Source organism: Atractosteus spatula, chromosome 14 (assembly GCF_055471065.1).
Source record: "Atractosteus spatula isolate fAtrSpa1 chromosome 14, fAtrSpa1.hap1, whole genome shotgun sequence".
Taxonomy (NCBI): Eukaryota; Metazoa; Chordata; class Actinopteri; order Semionotiformes; family Lepisosteidae; genus Atractosteus; species Atractosteus spatula.
Window position 1 is genome coordinate 43,473,255 of NC_142719.1, and position 16,477 is coordinate 43,489,731.

The 16,477-nt window shown below is 44.4% G+C and overlaps 1 protein-coding gene across 5 annotated transcripts in view; it reads right to left on the reverse strand.

Annotated features, from left to right (window-relative positions):
* LOC148821423 (uncharacterized) overlaps positions 1-16,477 on the reverse strand; it is a 23,075-nt gene continuing 6,598 nt past the window's right edge. For 4 of the 5 annotated variants that reach the window (XM_088931879.1, XM_088931876.1, XM_088931875.1 and 1 more), the window contains 10 exons: positions 13,707-13,772; positions 13,032-13,289; positions 11,916-11,987; positions 11,102-11,212; positions 10,031-10,153; positions 8,277-8,372; positions 6,607-6,640; positions 5,552-5,622; positions 4,212-4,303; positions 1-3,821 (listed from right to left, as the gene is read on the reverse strand). In XM_088931879.1, coding sequence (XP_088788005.1) covers positions 3,813-3,821; positions 4,212-4,303; positions 5,552-5,622; positions 6,607-6,640; positions 8,277-8,372; positions 10,031-10,153; positions 11,102-11,212; positions 11,916-11,987; positions 13,032-13,289; positions 13,707-13,772 — 932 coding nt within the window. In that variant the 3' untranslated portion in view covers positions 1-3,812. The remainder of the gene's footprint in view (positions 3,822-4,211; positions 4,304-5,551; positions 5,623-6,606; positions 6,641-8,276; positions 8,373-10,030; positions 10,154-11,101; positions 11,213-11,915; positions 11,988-13,031; positions 13,290-13,706; positions 13,773-16,477) is intronic. The other variant, XM_088931877.1, reaches the window with a different exon arrangement.

Here is a 16,477-nt window from a genome sequence, read left to right on the forward strand (position 1 = left end):
GTGACAAATGCAGGTTTAATGAAGGCCCTTCACCTGGTCCTCTGAGCATTGTCATAACAAACACCTTTCAGGAACATGTTCAAGAGATAATATACAGTATTTATATCTGCAGAAATAGCACTAAAATAAAAACCTCAAAGCTAATGTGACACATTTGCCCACCTATTTACTGGTCCTTTGAGAACTTGCAGTGCTAAAGAGATATTAACATTCTCCCAAGATGATATTCTTCAGTTATTAGAAGTCTCCTTTTGCCACAGGAGTTTCATTGTGTAGCTTTTTTAATTAGCTTTAAAATTAAAAGCAAAGTCTTAATGATTGTTTTAGTTCATTACATAAATGCTGGAACTTTACTGTAACAGCAGCAACAAAGCCCCTTTGTAGAGAACCGGTTCGCTATGGGGTCACATCAGCTCTTTTCAAAACCCCCTTCGCCTGAGGCCATTGCAACTTAGGAAAAATAAACCCAAGTTTGTGAGGAAGAGGGATAAAAATAAATTAGCAGAATGAGAGACATATTCCGAACAGCCATTATCAATACAGAAGAGTACATTGACACAATTCTAGCACAGCTAAGAGTACAGAAACATTCCTAAGCAGCCCTATCAGATCAGAGGTCAATAACACAGCAAGCAGACTTATCAGACCTGTATCGTTGATCAGGTTTAGACCTAGAAAAGACCTTTAAAGACTGCAGATGCAGAAATTAAAGTAAGCATGCCTCGGTGTTTCTAAACTCGTCCAAATTAAAATTACAGTTAATTTTAAAATAAAGTCAAATGTCGCTGGCAGCAGGGAAGCTCACATCAAAGGTTAACATTGAACCAGAAATCCCAATGGTGTTAAATCAGGAATCTTAATGTAGAGAAGAGTTTCTGTATCCCTGAGCTTTAACATCTGATGCCTGTCTTTGATCTTTGGCTGAAAGAGGGATTAACCACCCAGGCGAAATCCACAGTCCAGGAAATTCGGGCTCGTAGCCAGTCTGCTAAGTGTTCGCTCAGGGTGGGGTGAGAGCCGCTAGATCTGGGTCTGACACAGGGAGGATAAGACTGGCGGCCTCCGCTCTGCTTGCGTTCCGGGTTTATATCGGCAGGAAAAAAAGATGTTGGACAAGTACCACCGATGCGTGTTAAGCACTGAACAGAAGCAAAATCTCAACGTTTTCCAACGGCAAACTGTAACTGTAACAGTTGTACTATTCTCAGGCCTTGGTGTGCTCCTTCAGAGAGCAGCAGACAGCTCCGCAGTCCGGACCATCCCCTGGAATTCCCCGTGCACACCGGGAGTCTCGGCTGCGCCAGGGTCCCTCCTCTCCAGCAGGGATCAGCTTGGATATGCTGGCAGCTAGGAGGAGGGTTTGCTCTCTCCTGATTGCCAGGTGTTATGTTCTTTGCATTCCCAGTTTTCACCATTTGCTGTATCCGTTAGTTACGACAGGGTGTCGATTACACATTTGCACCAATCTGCAAAGTATCAGGTGGCAACAAAAATCACTTGGCAGTGTTGAATAGTGTTCTTGTGTTGAATAGTAACAATTCTCAATTCTAACACAAACCACTCTGTTGCAGTGCTGAGCTCAGCTGATATGCAATCAGCCAATTCCAAATGAATAAATACATTTAAAATTTTCCCATCTCATTACTTCCTTGTTCTGCTTCAGACTTTGCCCAGATGAGGAGACGGGATTAACAGGACTTTCACTTTCCAGGCAGCTCATGACTGTCTGGCCCATCAGACAGACCTGTTTGCCAACAGAACAGAACTTGCAGCGATTGTGCAATGTACCTGTTCAGTTTGAGGGTTGATTTTATCAGTAATAGCCTGACAAATAATACAGCCTGAATATACAAAGGCACAATATTTTGTATTGTGGACATATAGACATTTGAAAATGTGTGATATGTACTTTTTTTTTGTCAGACAGAGTAACATGTGACTGTCTCATCAAAAATTTCTGCAAAGAGAGAGCTTTACATAATTCTGTTAGGACTGACTATAACACATTGTCTATCTAGTAGATTTGCATATCTACATTATCTGGCACTTTAATTGGAATACTATTACTTACAGCAGTTCTGTCTCTTTCTGTGTTGTCTGTGCTGGGTTTTGTCCAGGCCTTTGAGGAAAGAATTTGGGTGTCATGGGCAGAATTTGAGTTTTGCTCTGAGACTTTTGAGTGGCTTAAGTGCAGACAGCAGCCTGTATACTGAGGAAGCAATCAGCAGTGTCACGGTCTGTGTTTACCGAAAAGAGATGAAGAGCTGGACAGAGAAGCAAAGACACTCACAATCCAAGAAGAGCTGATGCTCACCCTATTATCCCCCAAATAAAATTTAAAAAATCATTAATGACTACTTGTTTGTTTGCACATCCCATTTTGCTTGTACGCTTTTTTTGATAATTCTTTTAAGGAATCTGAACAATTTTAATTCCAGTGAACGTGTCTTTGTCAGGACGATCTTTAAGGCATGTCACTCACAGAGTGGTGCCCTTGGACGATCACATACTGCTCCTGTGTCGCACTGACAGCGAGAATCCTCTGGGTGTCTAAATCATTCCCACTTACTCCCCAGGACATGACCTCACGAGCTCTGGAAGCACAGGGCTGCTGTTCTCCTGGCCTCGTCGTGTCTTCCCCAAGGCCAAGGGCAAAGCCCAGCTCAGGGGTGCAAAGACAGGCAGTTAATTGCTTTCTAAATCACTAACACCGACACACCCAGGAGGGGAATCTGATCAATTGGCCCAATTAGGCCGGTTATTCGTTGAATGAGGTGCTCAAGAGCTCAGTGTCTGTGCAGCTCACCTGCAGGCGGGGCGCAGAGCAGTGACAGCAGAGACTGCAGCCCATTTCTAAAGCTTGCCTGCAGAGCTATGTGCTCTAGTGCCTCTAGTACAGGGGCTCCCCAGCCCGGCCCGGGGATCCCCACACTCACTGGGTTGCGTTCCAGCTGAGCTCTTTACATCCATCGATGACATTTTTGATTGAACAATTTCCTTGACTGCAATCCAAGTGACAAGTTTTTTTTTTCTGCTCATAAACCTGAAGATCTTACGTTACTCAGACATTACAATAGTTGGAAGCCATGTGTAGGAATCAACAGAGTTGTAATTAACCTTGAGAGTTCAATTATATGGCTGAGAGCCAAGCGGGAAGGAAAACCAGGATCAGGATTGGGAACGGCTGCCCCTGTACACAGGTGCCCACTCCAGTCCTGCGGGGCCACAATCCAGCAGGTTTTAGGTCTGTTCAAACAAGACTTCATGGAAAAAACAGCTGAAGTTGAAAGTGTTGCCCAGTGTGGCTAATGATCAGCTGGACCTGCTCATCAACAGCAGAGCGGAACCACTGCGCAGAGACGCTGTGGCCCCAGGACTGCAGCTCTAGAAGAGGGAAAGGGCTGGTGGCACAAGACTGATCACACAGCTGATTTACAGATCTGGATCCTATACCTCACTTATCGCACTGCAACACCTTGCAACTCACAGGACTCTGCAGGTGAAGACTAAGGAGACTTTCGTTGTGCAGAAGAGTTCACTCAGAGCTCTTTCTAACCTCAGCTTCAGCCCCTAACAAGAGCAGAAGCAGCAGCTACAGCCTGAGGCCGCGTGGAGTCACTCCACAGTGAGGACACAGTTCACTTTCACAAAGTGCCATCTCTTACGAGAGCCTCCTGGACCACAACACTCGCTGAGTGCAAAACAAACCGACAAACAAACAAACAGACAAACAAACAAACAAATGAGAAGAATATTTTTTCCTTCATGTAGCTTAAATATCCAGTCTGCTCCCAAAGTGCTGATCTGCTCTTTTACACCATCTGTAAGAGACACAAAGACATGAGAAATCTGGTGCTAACTGCTTTTTTCCACCCATCCAGAAAGCCGGTTATTCCCGGAAACACAGGGTACCAGTCGGGACTACACCTAGACAGGATGCAAGCTCACTGCAGACACACACACACACACACACACACACACACACACACACACACACACACAGGTGTCAAACACACATGGGGACGGGGAGCACAAACTCCACACAGAAGCTCCCGCATGTCGGAATCAACCTCAGGACCCGAGAGCTGTGAGACAGCAGGGCTAGGAATCATACAGGATATTAAAGGGGCCTCAGAAAAAGAGAAGTATGAAGAGAGACGATATTTTCTAGTGTTAATGCTAAAGAGTGAATAAAGGCTGCCACAGTCTACCTTGCTATTGTGCACATCAGAGCTGGGTTCTCCATCAGGTCCGTTCTCCAGGGCTGTGCTGTGAATGGAGGAGATCCTTGGAGAGTCGGTGTCTGCACACAGGTCACAGAGGAGATGAAACATCAGTTTCTGAGCTTTGAGCACCATGTCTAACTGCAAAACTTGTGAGACAGGCCAGTTTGGCATTTATAGTAGCAACAAACAGAAACCTGTAGCAAGTTCAATTGACATACAGCAGAAAAAGATAGATTTTACTGTTGTTTTGTTACAAAATGTGTCACATATCTTATTCCTGCTGTTTAAGTACTTCATTATCTTTAGAATCAGTGTCTATTATCTCTAGACATGGTTCATTTCAGAAATCAGAATGTCACTGTATTCACTTGGATCATTACTGATCAGAAATATCAAGAAAAATCAGCCTCATGTCAGTCTAGGAGCTGCAAATTACACTTTATAGACATATCTATAAACACATTAACACTGATGGATCCACTAATGAAGCATTAATACGTGACATTTTAAATAATCAAACCATTAAAATATAGTAGGCTAGTTCCTTATAAGTTAATTATATATCTTCTCTCTGTATAATACAGATCAGAACGGAATATAAATGGAATTTGAAACCTAGAATCCCAGAAGTGATACTGAAAAGATCTATGGTTCTCCTTCCATATTTCAGAGTCAGAACTGCTGTCTGTTCTACCGGCACTGTTTTGCACTGTGAAGCATTTATTTCTAGACAGGCAGGACTGCTTGTGGCTGGAGGCCATCCCAGAAAATCTGACGGCATGGGACCTGGACCGCTGACGGGTCAGGAGTGTGATGTCGAGGGCAGAGCCCTGGGCTGCAGGCAGGACACCGCTGCTGTGTCTGTCAACAAACACCTGCTCCATCATGGGTCTCCAGTCTTCACTGACAAAGACAATCTGTTCTCAATTGCCGTAGCTCATTAAATAACAGTTTAAATCATTCACCGCCAAAGGTCTCCTGGCTCATCTAGGCTCCATCGTCAACGTGTGACGTGCACGGCTTTGGGTCTTCTGGGCCTGGAGTACAGAGTCGGGCTTAAATGCCAGAGGCCCAGATCCCAACAGTGAAAAGAAGGAGGAAAAAAAGCCTGGGATTCAGGGATTATACTGTTCCCCTGCATGCAAATACCCTCTGGCTCGTTCCCGAGGTGCAGAGAAGAGCTGATTATCGTGCGGTGCTGGGTGACCCGACCAGAGCGCTGAGGGAGCCGTGCTCCTGGCTCTGGAAGGCAGCGTGCGACTCGGGGCAGAGACAGGAACCTTGCTCGCACGCTTTGATACAATCAAGTAAAAGAGCTACTGTACCTGTCTCTGTGTTTATTGTCTTCATGGAGACCAGTGTAATGCTCTCTTTCTCCCCGTTGACTGTAATGTTGCTAGAAGTAAAGAAAAAAAAAGTCACACACAGAAGACATCAGTTGCTCCGATTGGCATGATGGGCCTCAGTTTTTAACTGAGGCGCAGAACTGAATGTCTGAATGCTGCCCTGCCACAGTACTGCAGAGCCCGCAGCAGTAGACATCTCCTCAGCTGTGGTTTTACATTATTCTCTACAGCAGCACTTCCCAGCCCTGGTCCAGGAGGAACACTGTGCCTTCTGTTTTGTAATCACAAGCTAATCGGCTTCATTTTTCTGTTTGTGAAAGACTGTATCTGTAAATTTGCTTTCAGCTCTTAAAAGGTCAGGCTGGATTTGTAGTTGTTGTAAATTGTACTGGTAATTTCCCCAGTCTCTGATTTTCAGCGCTTCCCTCACTGAAGTGTGTTGCGTCTGAAACACAACCAATTGACAAACCCACCTCTGCAGAAGTAAAAATGCTCCTTGTGTCTAATATAGGATCACTCCCACTATGGGTGTGTCTAATGCAGGGTCACTCCCACTGTGGGTGTCTGATTACAGGGTCACTCCCACTGTGGGTGTGCCTGATACAGGGTAACTCCCACTGCGGGTGTGTCTGATATAGGGTCACTCCTACTGTGGATGTGTCTGATACACGATCACTCCCACTGTGGGTGTCTCTGATTCAGGACCATCCCCACTGGGGGTGTGTCTAATACAGGACCATCCCCACTGGGGGTGTGTCTAATACAGGACCATCCCCACTTGCATTTTATCATCATCTCATCTGAGCTGTTTAATCAGAATAACAGACAGTTATTGAAGAGTGAAGTTGTTGATGCTAGAAGCAGGAGGAACTAGGGGGTTTGGACACTCACAATCACACTGAAGAAACTAGTCAAAATTATGAACGCAAGCAGATCAAATAAGTCGTTAGTCAGCACTCTGTAGTGCCGAGCTGGAATGAAATCCACAGGATGCACACAACCAAATGTTTTTCCAGAGAAATCAGAGCTCATACCTCTCAGACACGACTGAGTCTCCACTCTTCTTGCCTTTCAAAATTAAAAACAAGCATGTTAGAGCATTAAAGCATTAAAGTTGCTCTAATATCCTGAAGTGCATGTGATACTGACTAGAGAATGCTAGCATGAAAAACTGGAAGTGAATTAAAACAAAACGTCCTGAATGGATGGCACAGTCCATCATCATTCCTGTTGTTTATATTCTTAGGTATTTTGCAGCCTGTTGTCTGTGTTCCTGGTGCTTTTCCATTTTTCCTAGTGCTTGTTTTTTGCATCTGCTGTAATTGCAATAATTTAAAAAACGGAGAGCAGTTAACACTGAAAAAAAACCAAACAATGAAGAGAATCTAAATAATCCCTCAAGATCAGGTGTCCTGTGTAACTGAAGCACAGTTCCACAATCCTCTTTTTGAGGTCTCGAGGGAATGAAGGTCATTGTGAAAAACAAAGATATCATCTTGTAAGAGCAGTTTTGAAGCTGTGAAAAACACGACTTTATCACCATGGCTGCTTAACCCACATTCTGACAAGCGTTTAAACACAAACTGTAAATTCTGAGTCTGCTGCACTCATTTCCAAGATCACATGCTTGCGGCCAGGCTGTAGGTATCCTTGAGGCATGTTGCATGTCTGACACCTATGGAGAGCCAAATTCTTATTCAGTGGTATCTCGAAACGTGTGCCCTGTGATGGAATGGTGTCCTATCCCGGCTGTACCCTGCCTTGTGCCTGGTTCTTGCTGGGATAGGCTCTGGCTCTCCTGCAATCCATATCCCAAAATGCATTTAATGATATTTTTAAGTATTTGAAGTCATTGGAATGGAAGAACCCACTAGCATTCATAAAGAAATACCAAGCCACAGACATCAGCTGTGGGGCAGGCGCAGCTGGCACAGCTGCCAGGGGGTCCAGACACACTACAGCCTGGGCGCAGGCTGGCACCTTGAGAATGAGTGCAGAGGGTCTAGAAACATCTCACAGTGCAAGCAATGAAAAGGAAAACGACAGAGGCAATGTCGACAGTGCTAGAGCAACGTGTGGCCAGATACTGTATGGTGCTGTGTTTCTCAGAGCTCTTGCCCTGGCTGAGGCTGCTCCTGGGAGGTACAGTATGCTGTCTTGGAAAAACTCTCACCCCACCAGCACGTTCTGACCCTTGTCACTGCAAACACCTGGAATATCACAACACTGCTCACTCCTGGAATACACTGGGAACTTATATAAACTAACAATAAAGATCAGAATTAATCCTTCTGCTTTCAATAATCACTTGGTTGGGGTTGTTAATTTAATATGTAAATAAACATCTGATTAAACAATGACATATTTTTGTTAAGCCTTCTAAAAGCTTTTGCTGGAAGAGGAATTGAACTGCAGTCGGTAGTAATGCAACATCAGTAAAAATGAAACACAGATTAAATGTATTTGCTCCCCAGGGAACTGCACGAGCAAGATGAGATTTAGCTTTAAGGACTCAATGTGTCTTTGTCTGATGTTCATCGTCAGGCTGAGGCCCTATGAGGGACATCTTCATCTCAGCTTCTGTCATCCTCACTCAGCTTTTCTAACGCAGTGACTGCAGCGAGTTCAGGCCAGGAGCCTTCAGACAGCTGTGTGGCACAACAGTGAGCCAGGTTTTCTGTCCCTCGCCAGATCCCCACAATACCTTCGTCCCTGGAGCCCCTGCACCTCCCACGCAGATTGACAGCAGTGACTAATACCACCATGACGATGATGAGGATGAGGATGAAGCTCATCACTCCTGAAATGAAAGGGACTCCTTTGTGTAAAATATGTCATGACTTCACACGCACACACACACACACTCTCTTCTTTTTCTAATAATCAAAAGTCAAAGCTGCACACGACCTGTCTGCTCAGGACGTGGGGGTCCATGGTTATTATTCCCATTCCTGGTGAACCATTAACTCTTCGGGCTTTTAATTCTATCTCACCACACCTCAGCCCTTTACACTCAGTATTAAGATTTGCCAGTGCTTTTCCTTTTACCTGACTTCTCCCAATGAGAAATTAGCACCAGGGCTCTGATAGCAGCAGAAGAAGCAGTGAAGACACTGTTTCCACCTCCTCAGGCATGTGCACAGATAGGTGATCCTCTTTTCAGACTGTGAGCCAACAGCACCTCCAGGAGGCAACAGGCAGCACACAGAGAACACAGCTGAGGGCCAAACAAAGAGGCTGGGAATGATCAATGAGGGCGCACAGCTGTGTTCTCTTCTGGCCTCTACCCAGCACTGACTCTAGTGAACTATAATAGTAATAATTGCTTTCTGGACACTCCACTCAAAGCGCTTTACAGGTAATGGGGATCCCCTCCACCACCACCAGTGTGCAGCCCCACCTGGATGATGCGTCAGCAGCCATAGTGCGCCAGTACACTCACCACACACCAGTTCACAGTGGGGCGGAGAGCAGAGTGATGGAGCCAGTTCAGAGATGGGGGTTATTAGGAGGCCATGATGGGTAAAGGCTAGGGGGAAATTCGGCCAGGACGCCAGGTCACACCCCTCCATTTTTTGAGAAATTTCCTGGGATATTTAATGACCACAGAGAGTCAGGACTTTTCACATCTCATCCAAAGGATGGTGCCTTTTTCCAGTATAGTGTCCCCATCACTATACTGGGGCATTATACCCTGCTGGCCCCACTAACACCTCTTCCAGCAGCAACCTTAGTTTTTCCCAGGAGGTCACCTATCCAGGTACTGACCAGGCTCACACCTGCATAGCTCCAGTGGGCTGCCAGTTGTGAGCTGCAGGGTGATATGGCTGCTGGCCTAACTAAAACGAGAACTGTTCTAGTGACTGAACCCTTCTGTAGTGTGAAGTTCAGCCATTGGACTTTGCTAAAGCCAAGGACACAAGAATAGAAGCACAAGCACAGAGGCCCCCTGTCCACCACCAGGTGGTGCTGTTTTGCAATAAGAGAAGGAAGCACCAGTTATCCGCTTTAACCCACACAGCCACACATGTGTAATGTAGAAATTTAATTCATTTTGTCCTGCAGCATATTACTTTGTTAATGAAAAGGACAAGAATCCTCCAATCATGGTTGTGGCTCCAAAGCCAGGGTCATTTTGACTCACAGTGCTAGAGCTAAACCCACAAAATTGCATCTTGAGTTCCGAGACATTCATTAGAAAACTGTAGCGCATCACTATATGACAAACATATGTTTCTGTATTTCCAGTCAGATAACACTCCAACAATCAGAAACGAGATTGACAACTGGAGGTACACCAATGTCTGAACACAGTTGTTCTGTGTCTGAGCGCTCTTACAAATCATTGATGATGCTTTTATTTCAGCAAATAAGTTTGATTGCTTGTCTGCTGTAAGATCAGTTTCAGGGAACTGTGTTAAGAGTTCAAATACAGACTCTGCATCTGATCTATGTTACCAAAGGCCAGCATGGACAGGCTGCTTGAGGGCTCCTTCACTGCAGATGTGGAATCCTGCCCTCTGGGTGTTTCACTCCCAAACATCGTCGGGAAAGTGGTAAGTCCAGAGATTCCTGTTAAATCTGCAATAAAAGAAATCATCACTGATAGCTTCCTTAGGCTACTCTTCATATGAAATCAGTGACATCTAAAACTTTTAAATGCATTTGGGTCTTATTTTTGAAACAGGTTGACAAATGACAATTAGAGGCTTGGTCTCCGCCCACCAGACTGTGATATTAGCCAATTCATTTACATCTTTACATTTAAATGAAAAAAAAGTCTCTTTATTTATTTTTTTCCCCAGGTAAGCCAATTAAGAATACCTTCTCATTTACAATGACTGCGAACATGTTTATTAATGAGATGAGATGAATTGCTATTCACATTGGAGTGATGACTCTGCAGTGCACATGTGTTTCTTTGACAATATTTGGAACTTTCTTTGGACTAGTGTTTGTGTTTAAATAGAAATGTTAGGAGGAGAATGTTATTCATCCATCCTTTTTCTAAATGCTTCGTCAAATTCAGCGTCGCGGAGGAGCTGGAGCCTATCACAGCAAGCAATGGGCACAAGGCAGGACACACCCTGGATGGGACACCAGTCTATTGAAGGACGGGGAAGGCTTGTTAGTCAGTTTTTAGTATGTCACCAAACTTGGGATATTTTATTGTTCCTTAGGAAGACGCTTTCTATACTTTCTTCCATTATAGGAGCAGAACAGAGAGTCACGGCTCTGAAACACTGTCACTTGTCATCAAGCCATTGGCAGCTGTCTGTGGGGTGTGAAGTACTAACAGCACCACACCAGCGAGCACAATGCTGACAGCTTCCTGATTTAACTAAGGTACCCGCTCAGAGGCTCCACGCAGTGAACTCACATAGCCCTGCACAGCCAGGGAAACCTGGAGAACACGTTCAATAACAGGAAAGGCAGACGATACAGACGGCCATTGCAGTTGCCATTGGGTTCACTGCCAAGGAAATGACAAGCCTTATCAGCAGCCATGCTATTACAAAAGGAAATCACCTCCTCCCGTTGAAGTGGCTCTGTTTAATGTAGGTTTCGCCACCCCTGCAGCTGATGTGCTTCTTGGAGATAACGAACCCATTGATGTTGTTGCTTCACTCCTGGAATTTCCTGTAATTTTGGCAGAGAGGCTTCAGTCAGAAGAAAACAGAGGAGATTTCAGAAGCGCAGAAAGCCCCTTGTGTGCCTTTCAAAGGCACAAAACCTGCACTGTCCAGACCTATCTGCACCTCTGGAGGTGAACAGGTGTCAAACAGTAGACTTGTGTCTCCCCAGAAGGACAATGGGATGCTTGAACCTGCTCAGTCTTGTCTGCTTATTGAGGTAGAATCTGCTTTTTCGTATTCCGTCTCGTTCTGGGTCTTGTGAAGGACAGCAGACACTTCAGTGTTCGCCATGGACTCCTGCTACACACGGCGCACAACACAAGAGCACAATGGCTTTTCTAAACTGTGTGCATTGACTTAAAAATGTTAGAGTAAGTCTGTTAAGCGTAGGCTGATGGTAATATAATCATGCTGCTGTGCGATGGAAGTACTGTTTGTGTGTCCTCAGAAACAGGGGATTAAAGACCAACACTGAGGACAACATAATATGGAGGACAGATTGGAACTGGCCCAGATCGCCACACAGAGAGGACGTCAGTTTCACTTGCATGAGGCATTTGTGGCGAGAACAGGGGTGGTCGGCCTTGGTACCTGGATTCCAGGCCATTGCTACTCTTCAGTGATCAAAGTGATGAGGAACTGGGCTAATTAAGCAAGAGGCAGACGAACGAGAAGGAAGGAGGAGTAGTGCTCAGACCAGCCAGTACCGTTCGATGTGTGCGGGCTGGCTTCTCTCACTGTAGGTATTGCTACAGGCCCTGAGGTTCCATTGCCCCGACCTGCAGAGAGAAAAGGACAATGGAAAAGTTTTTTTTCTGGACATTAATTTGCTGCACATGGCGAAAAAAAAACAAGAAGCTTCCTGTAAGCAGGCAGCTGAAATTATATTTGTGTCCGGAATTAAATGAGAAAATCCTGTACAATGCACTAGTTTATCACATTACAAGAAATAAACTGCTGCACTGGAGTGAGTTCTTGAGTTTGAAGGAGTGCCCTGTTCTCACAAGATAAAATAACTGTTCTTTTACTCTTAATGGAGTTGATTCTGAAAGGTCCTGATACAAGTATACAAGAGGCTTCTTTCAAGAAACAGCAGGATGAGATCCTGGGATCAATTAACTACTAGTGACGATGGGCCTAATGGCCTCCTCCTGTTTGTAAATGTTGTTAGGTTCTTATGTTTTCATTATTCATTATGTAATTCATCAGAACCAATTCAGCCCAATGCGTGCGAGTGTGACCCAGGTGAGAATCCTGGTCACAGTCAGCTAAAGCCAAATCTCAGATGGTCTGTGCCTCCGAGACCGATCTTTAATCTCCGTAGAGCTCCTTCCAATAAACAGCAGGAGCTGTGTACAGCAACATCCAGGCTGAGCTGCTCGTGACGGCCAAGCTGAGGGGGAAACTGGGGGACTCCCAGCAGACCGAGACCCTCCCAGCTCCAGCAGAGCAGGGACAGCTGTGCACAGCCCCAGTCCCAGCTAGCTAACGGGATTCGAACCCTGGTTTGAGTCTGTGATATCAGGACACGGGGCTTGACCTGAGCAAACACATTTACTGCCAAGCCCATAGCTAGAGGTGTCCGTGGATGTTTAGTACAAGGTTATTATTATAAAATGTCACAACAGAGCAGCTCCAACAAACCCATGGGAGATATTTTTCCTTAATTACCTCTTCTCTTAATTATTAATCCCTTAACTTCCTTCTAAAGGAAGGACTTTTCATCTGGTAATTATTCTCACCAGTTTAAGTGCATTACTGGTAACATCCCTATAGGTAACATTGCTATAGAAAAACTGGATAAACAAGAAAGAGTGTTGTACCTTGAGTTAGTGCAGGTGCTAAAGTCACAGATGCATTACCAGGTGTTGAAGCTGATGTTGACATCACTGACAGATTTCTAGATGTTGAAGCAGATGTTGAGGTCACAGATAGATTCCCAGATGCTGAAGCTGATGTTGTGGTCAGAGATAGATTCCCAGATGTTGAGGTAACAGACAGATTCCCAGATGTTGATGGGTGCAATGAGATCATATCTGGTGTAGAGGCCACAGGATACCCACGTGTTGTCTGTGTTGTCACTGCACAAAGAATCATGGGAGATCCAACTCTAGACGAGTGCTTCTCAACAGCCTTCAGTGTCAGTGTCTTCATAATAAATGCCACACCTAACCAGACTCTGGGCCATCGTTAAACGCCTTGGTCCATTTAAAATGGGTCAGTCACAGTTTGGGTGTATATATAAAGGATTAATAGGTAACCTAATAATAACCTTCATTTGAAAGTTACATATCATTACAGGAAGTTAATAAAGCCTAAGATTTATAGATATTCATTGAGATGTATAAATTAGATTTTTTTTCTTCCATTCTTATTAAATTAACAGACAAAATCATTGATTTGTTCAACAGTATCTTTGTGAGTAAATTGCAACAGTCAAATCAACAAAGACATGAGCAAATCTCTTCTTTCAGAAGAGTGATTGACACATACTGTACCTGCTCTGGAAATGTTATTACTGGAGCTTCCTTCATCCACTGGACCCTCAAGACCGGAGGGCTGACCTGAAAATACAGCCACTCATTATATAATGGTTCCCAATATAAGGGCAGGAGTACAACTATCAGAGCAATGTCTGCTTCCTGGTAAGGGATCTCATGTATTGAACCTCAAATCCCAGTAAAAGCTGCTCATACTGTATCTGCAAATTTGTGTAATTACTGTATTACTGGTATTCCTCCTGTTATTAATTTACAGAACTGACGAAGCCCAGATGACTGTGAATGATGAAAAACAGGTTTGTAGGGGCTCATCCTGAAAAGCATGCAACATCTCTTCTGAAAGCTTATCTTTGTGAATTTATAATAGCTATTTTCAGCATTTTGTAGTGACATTGTCCTACGTTAGCTTTGGCATTTTGTCTTGATTACAGTGGACTGGTACAGTTGTTCCTAAAGAATGGTTATGATGCAGACGTCTGTCTTACTCATAGGGTGGTCTAACAAGCCATATGGAAGATCTTGTGTTAAGCCCACAGGGAACTACAGCAAAAGTGTGGCAGAACCACAGCAAAACCACAATACTTGCGCAATCCATGTGCCTAGTGAAACTTTCACAAAGGCAGGTCTCTCAGATTCTGGCAGCTTCAGTTTTTAGGTTTTGCTTGAGACACTGGTTGTCTACAGTAAGCAGCAGCTCAAGGGTGTCAGCTAAAAGTAGCCATTAGCTGCAAAATGGAAAGTAACAAAGATACCTCCCAGAGACAAACACGATACAGTGTAGGAGCAGTGCCCAACTTCTAATCTGAGCAGGTACCAACACTGCATCTCCAAACACTGTACCTTAAACCAGGGGTTTTCAACCTGTGGGGCGCACTTGTCTAAGGGGGGCACGAGATTACGAGACATCTAGGCGCAAACATGCAAGTAAAATGAAAAAGAATAAAACAACGGCAGTAAACATGTTGCTTCAGGCGTTAATAGCAATTCATTATTCATCCACTAGAGGGGGGTGTTGCAATCTGGCTTATGTCAAGCTACTTGCCGTCTATACTCATTGGCAAAGGCTAAAGCAAAGTTGAGACTTCGCATTATACCACCATTACAAACTTTAAAATGGACCGGTGGCTTATTGCTAAAGTTAAGAATTGTGGTTCATACCCATACTGTATCATGCTCAATGACGAACCACGTCCACAATGTGTTTTATGTTCCGAGGTACTTGCAAATGACAGCTTGAAACCTGTGAAATTAATCAAGTACTTAAACACGAAGCACCCCTCATACTGTCACGGTCCACGTGAGACAACCGGCTCCTCTATCACATGTTAATGGGGTGGGCGCATGTCAAAAAAGGTAGAACAATGCTTACATAGTTCTCAACCAGATAACCTCAGCTGATTCACCCTGTAAATTCAGTGAGGAACAAGGAAATGCAGTATTTCATTTTTCTTTCCCTATTTGGATTGAGTAAGGAACAGATTGATGCCATTTCCTTTTTCCTTCCTGAATCCTGCTGGGCTGTTCCTGGTGGTTGAGATTACCTGAAGGTGAGAGGCCTCCTGCTCTCAGGCAGGTGTAGCAGGTGTTCTCTCGGAGCTTGCTGGCCTTGTACTGCGCACTGTGGTCATGGCGAGCTCTCAACAATCTCGCTTTGCTACCTTGTTCTGACACATTGGGAAATATTTTTGGATCTCAGCGGATTCTCTTGCTCCATCTGCTTTTCTCAAAGGCCAGAATCTCCCTGGAGTTGCTTTTCTTCCTGTTAGCTTTGGCTACATCGTTGACAAGCTTCTTCTGTCCTGCTCTGGTACAGCTGCCTTGGTCAAGCTGGGAGAAAAGAACCTTCTTTGGCTGCCAGGGCTCTGACATTGAGACAATATGACCAACCCAGCAGAGATGATAGTGGATGATCACAGCTTCAGTGTCGCTTCTCAGGACAGACCTCACTGATGTTGGTCCATCTTTCCTCTCAATGATAGGTAAAGTCTTCCCCCAAACAGCACTGGTTTGACTCCAGTCCTTTAAATGTCTGTGTTTAAATTGTCTGTATTTCAGCCCTGCACTGTAAAGTAGGAATGATGACTGCATGGTAAAATCATCAGTTTGGTTTCACTTTTGATGTCATGATTCTCAAACACCTGCTTACTCAGGTGGCCAAAGACTGCACTTTGACATTTCAGGTGCTGCTGGATTTCTCAGCCTTCTTTAAAAGATCTCTCCCGACATCTGAGAAGTCACGCCTCTGGATGGGGCTATCCAAGGAAGACTACAGTTGTGGGGAAATGGGAGCGAGTGGCAGAGAAGAGGTCCTCAGTTTAATATCTCACCTCCAGGAGGGCATCTCCTGCATCTCAGTGCTGTCACATCAACCAAACATTTGTCTAGTGAGAATTTCAGGATTTCAGGTTGCAAAATGAGGGATATACAGTAATTGTGTTTCTAAATTGATCACAATTCCCTGAAATCTAAAATGGTCACCACCCATCCAGATGTGACACAGAGATTCCACACAAATCAAGGGCAGAATTATACAGTACTTATAATTTAATATTTAGGAGCATATATGTACAAGATAAACAGCAGCAATAAAGTTTGAAGAAACTATTGAAACTACTGCAGAATCAGTAAAACAAACTGCTGTAAATGAGCTCAGTTTACTTTGAAACCAGTAAAACAAACAATGTCTCATGTAGTCAGAATCTCCTAAATCCATAACAAACCTTAGGTGACCACTATTATAGCTCTCTCTATTACAGCAGGTCCTGTAA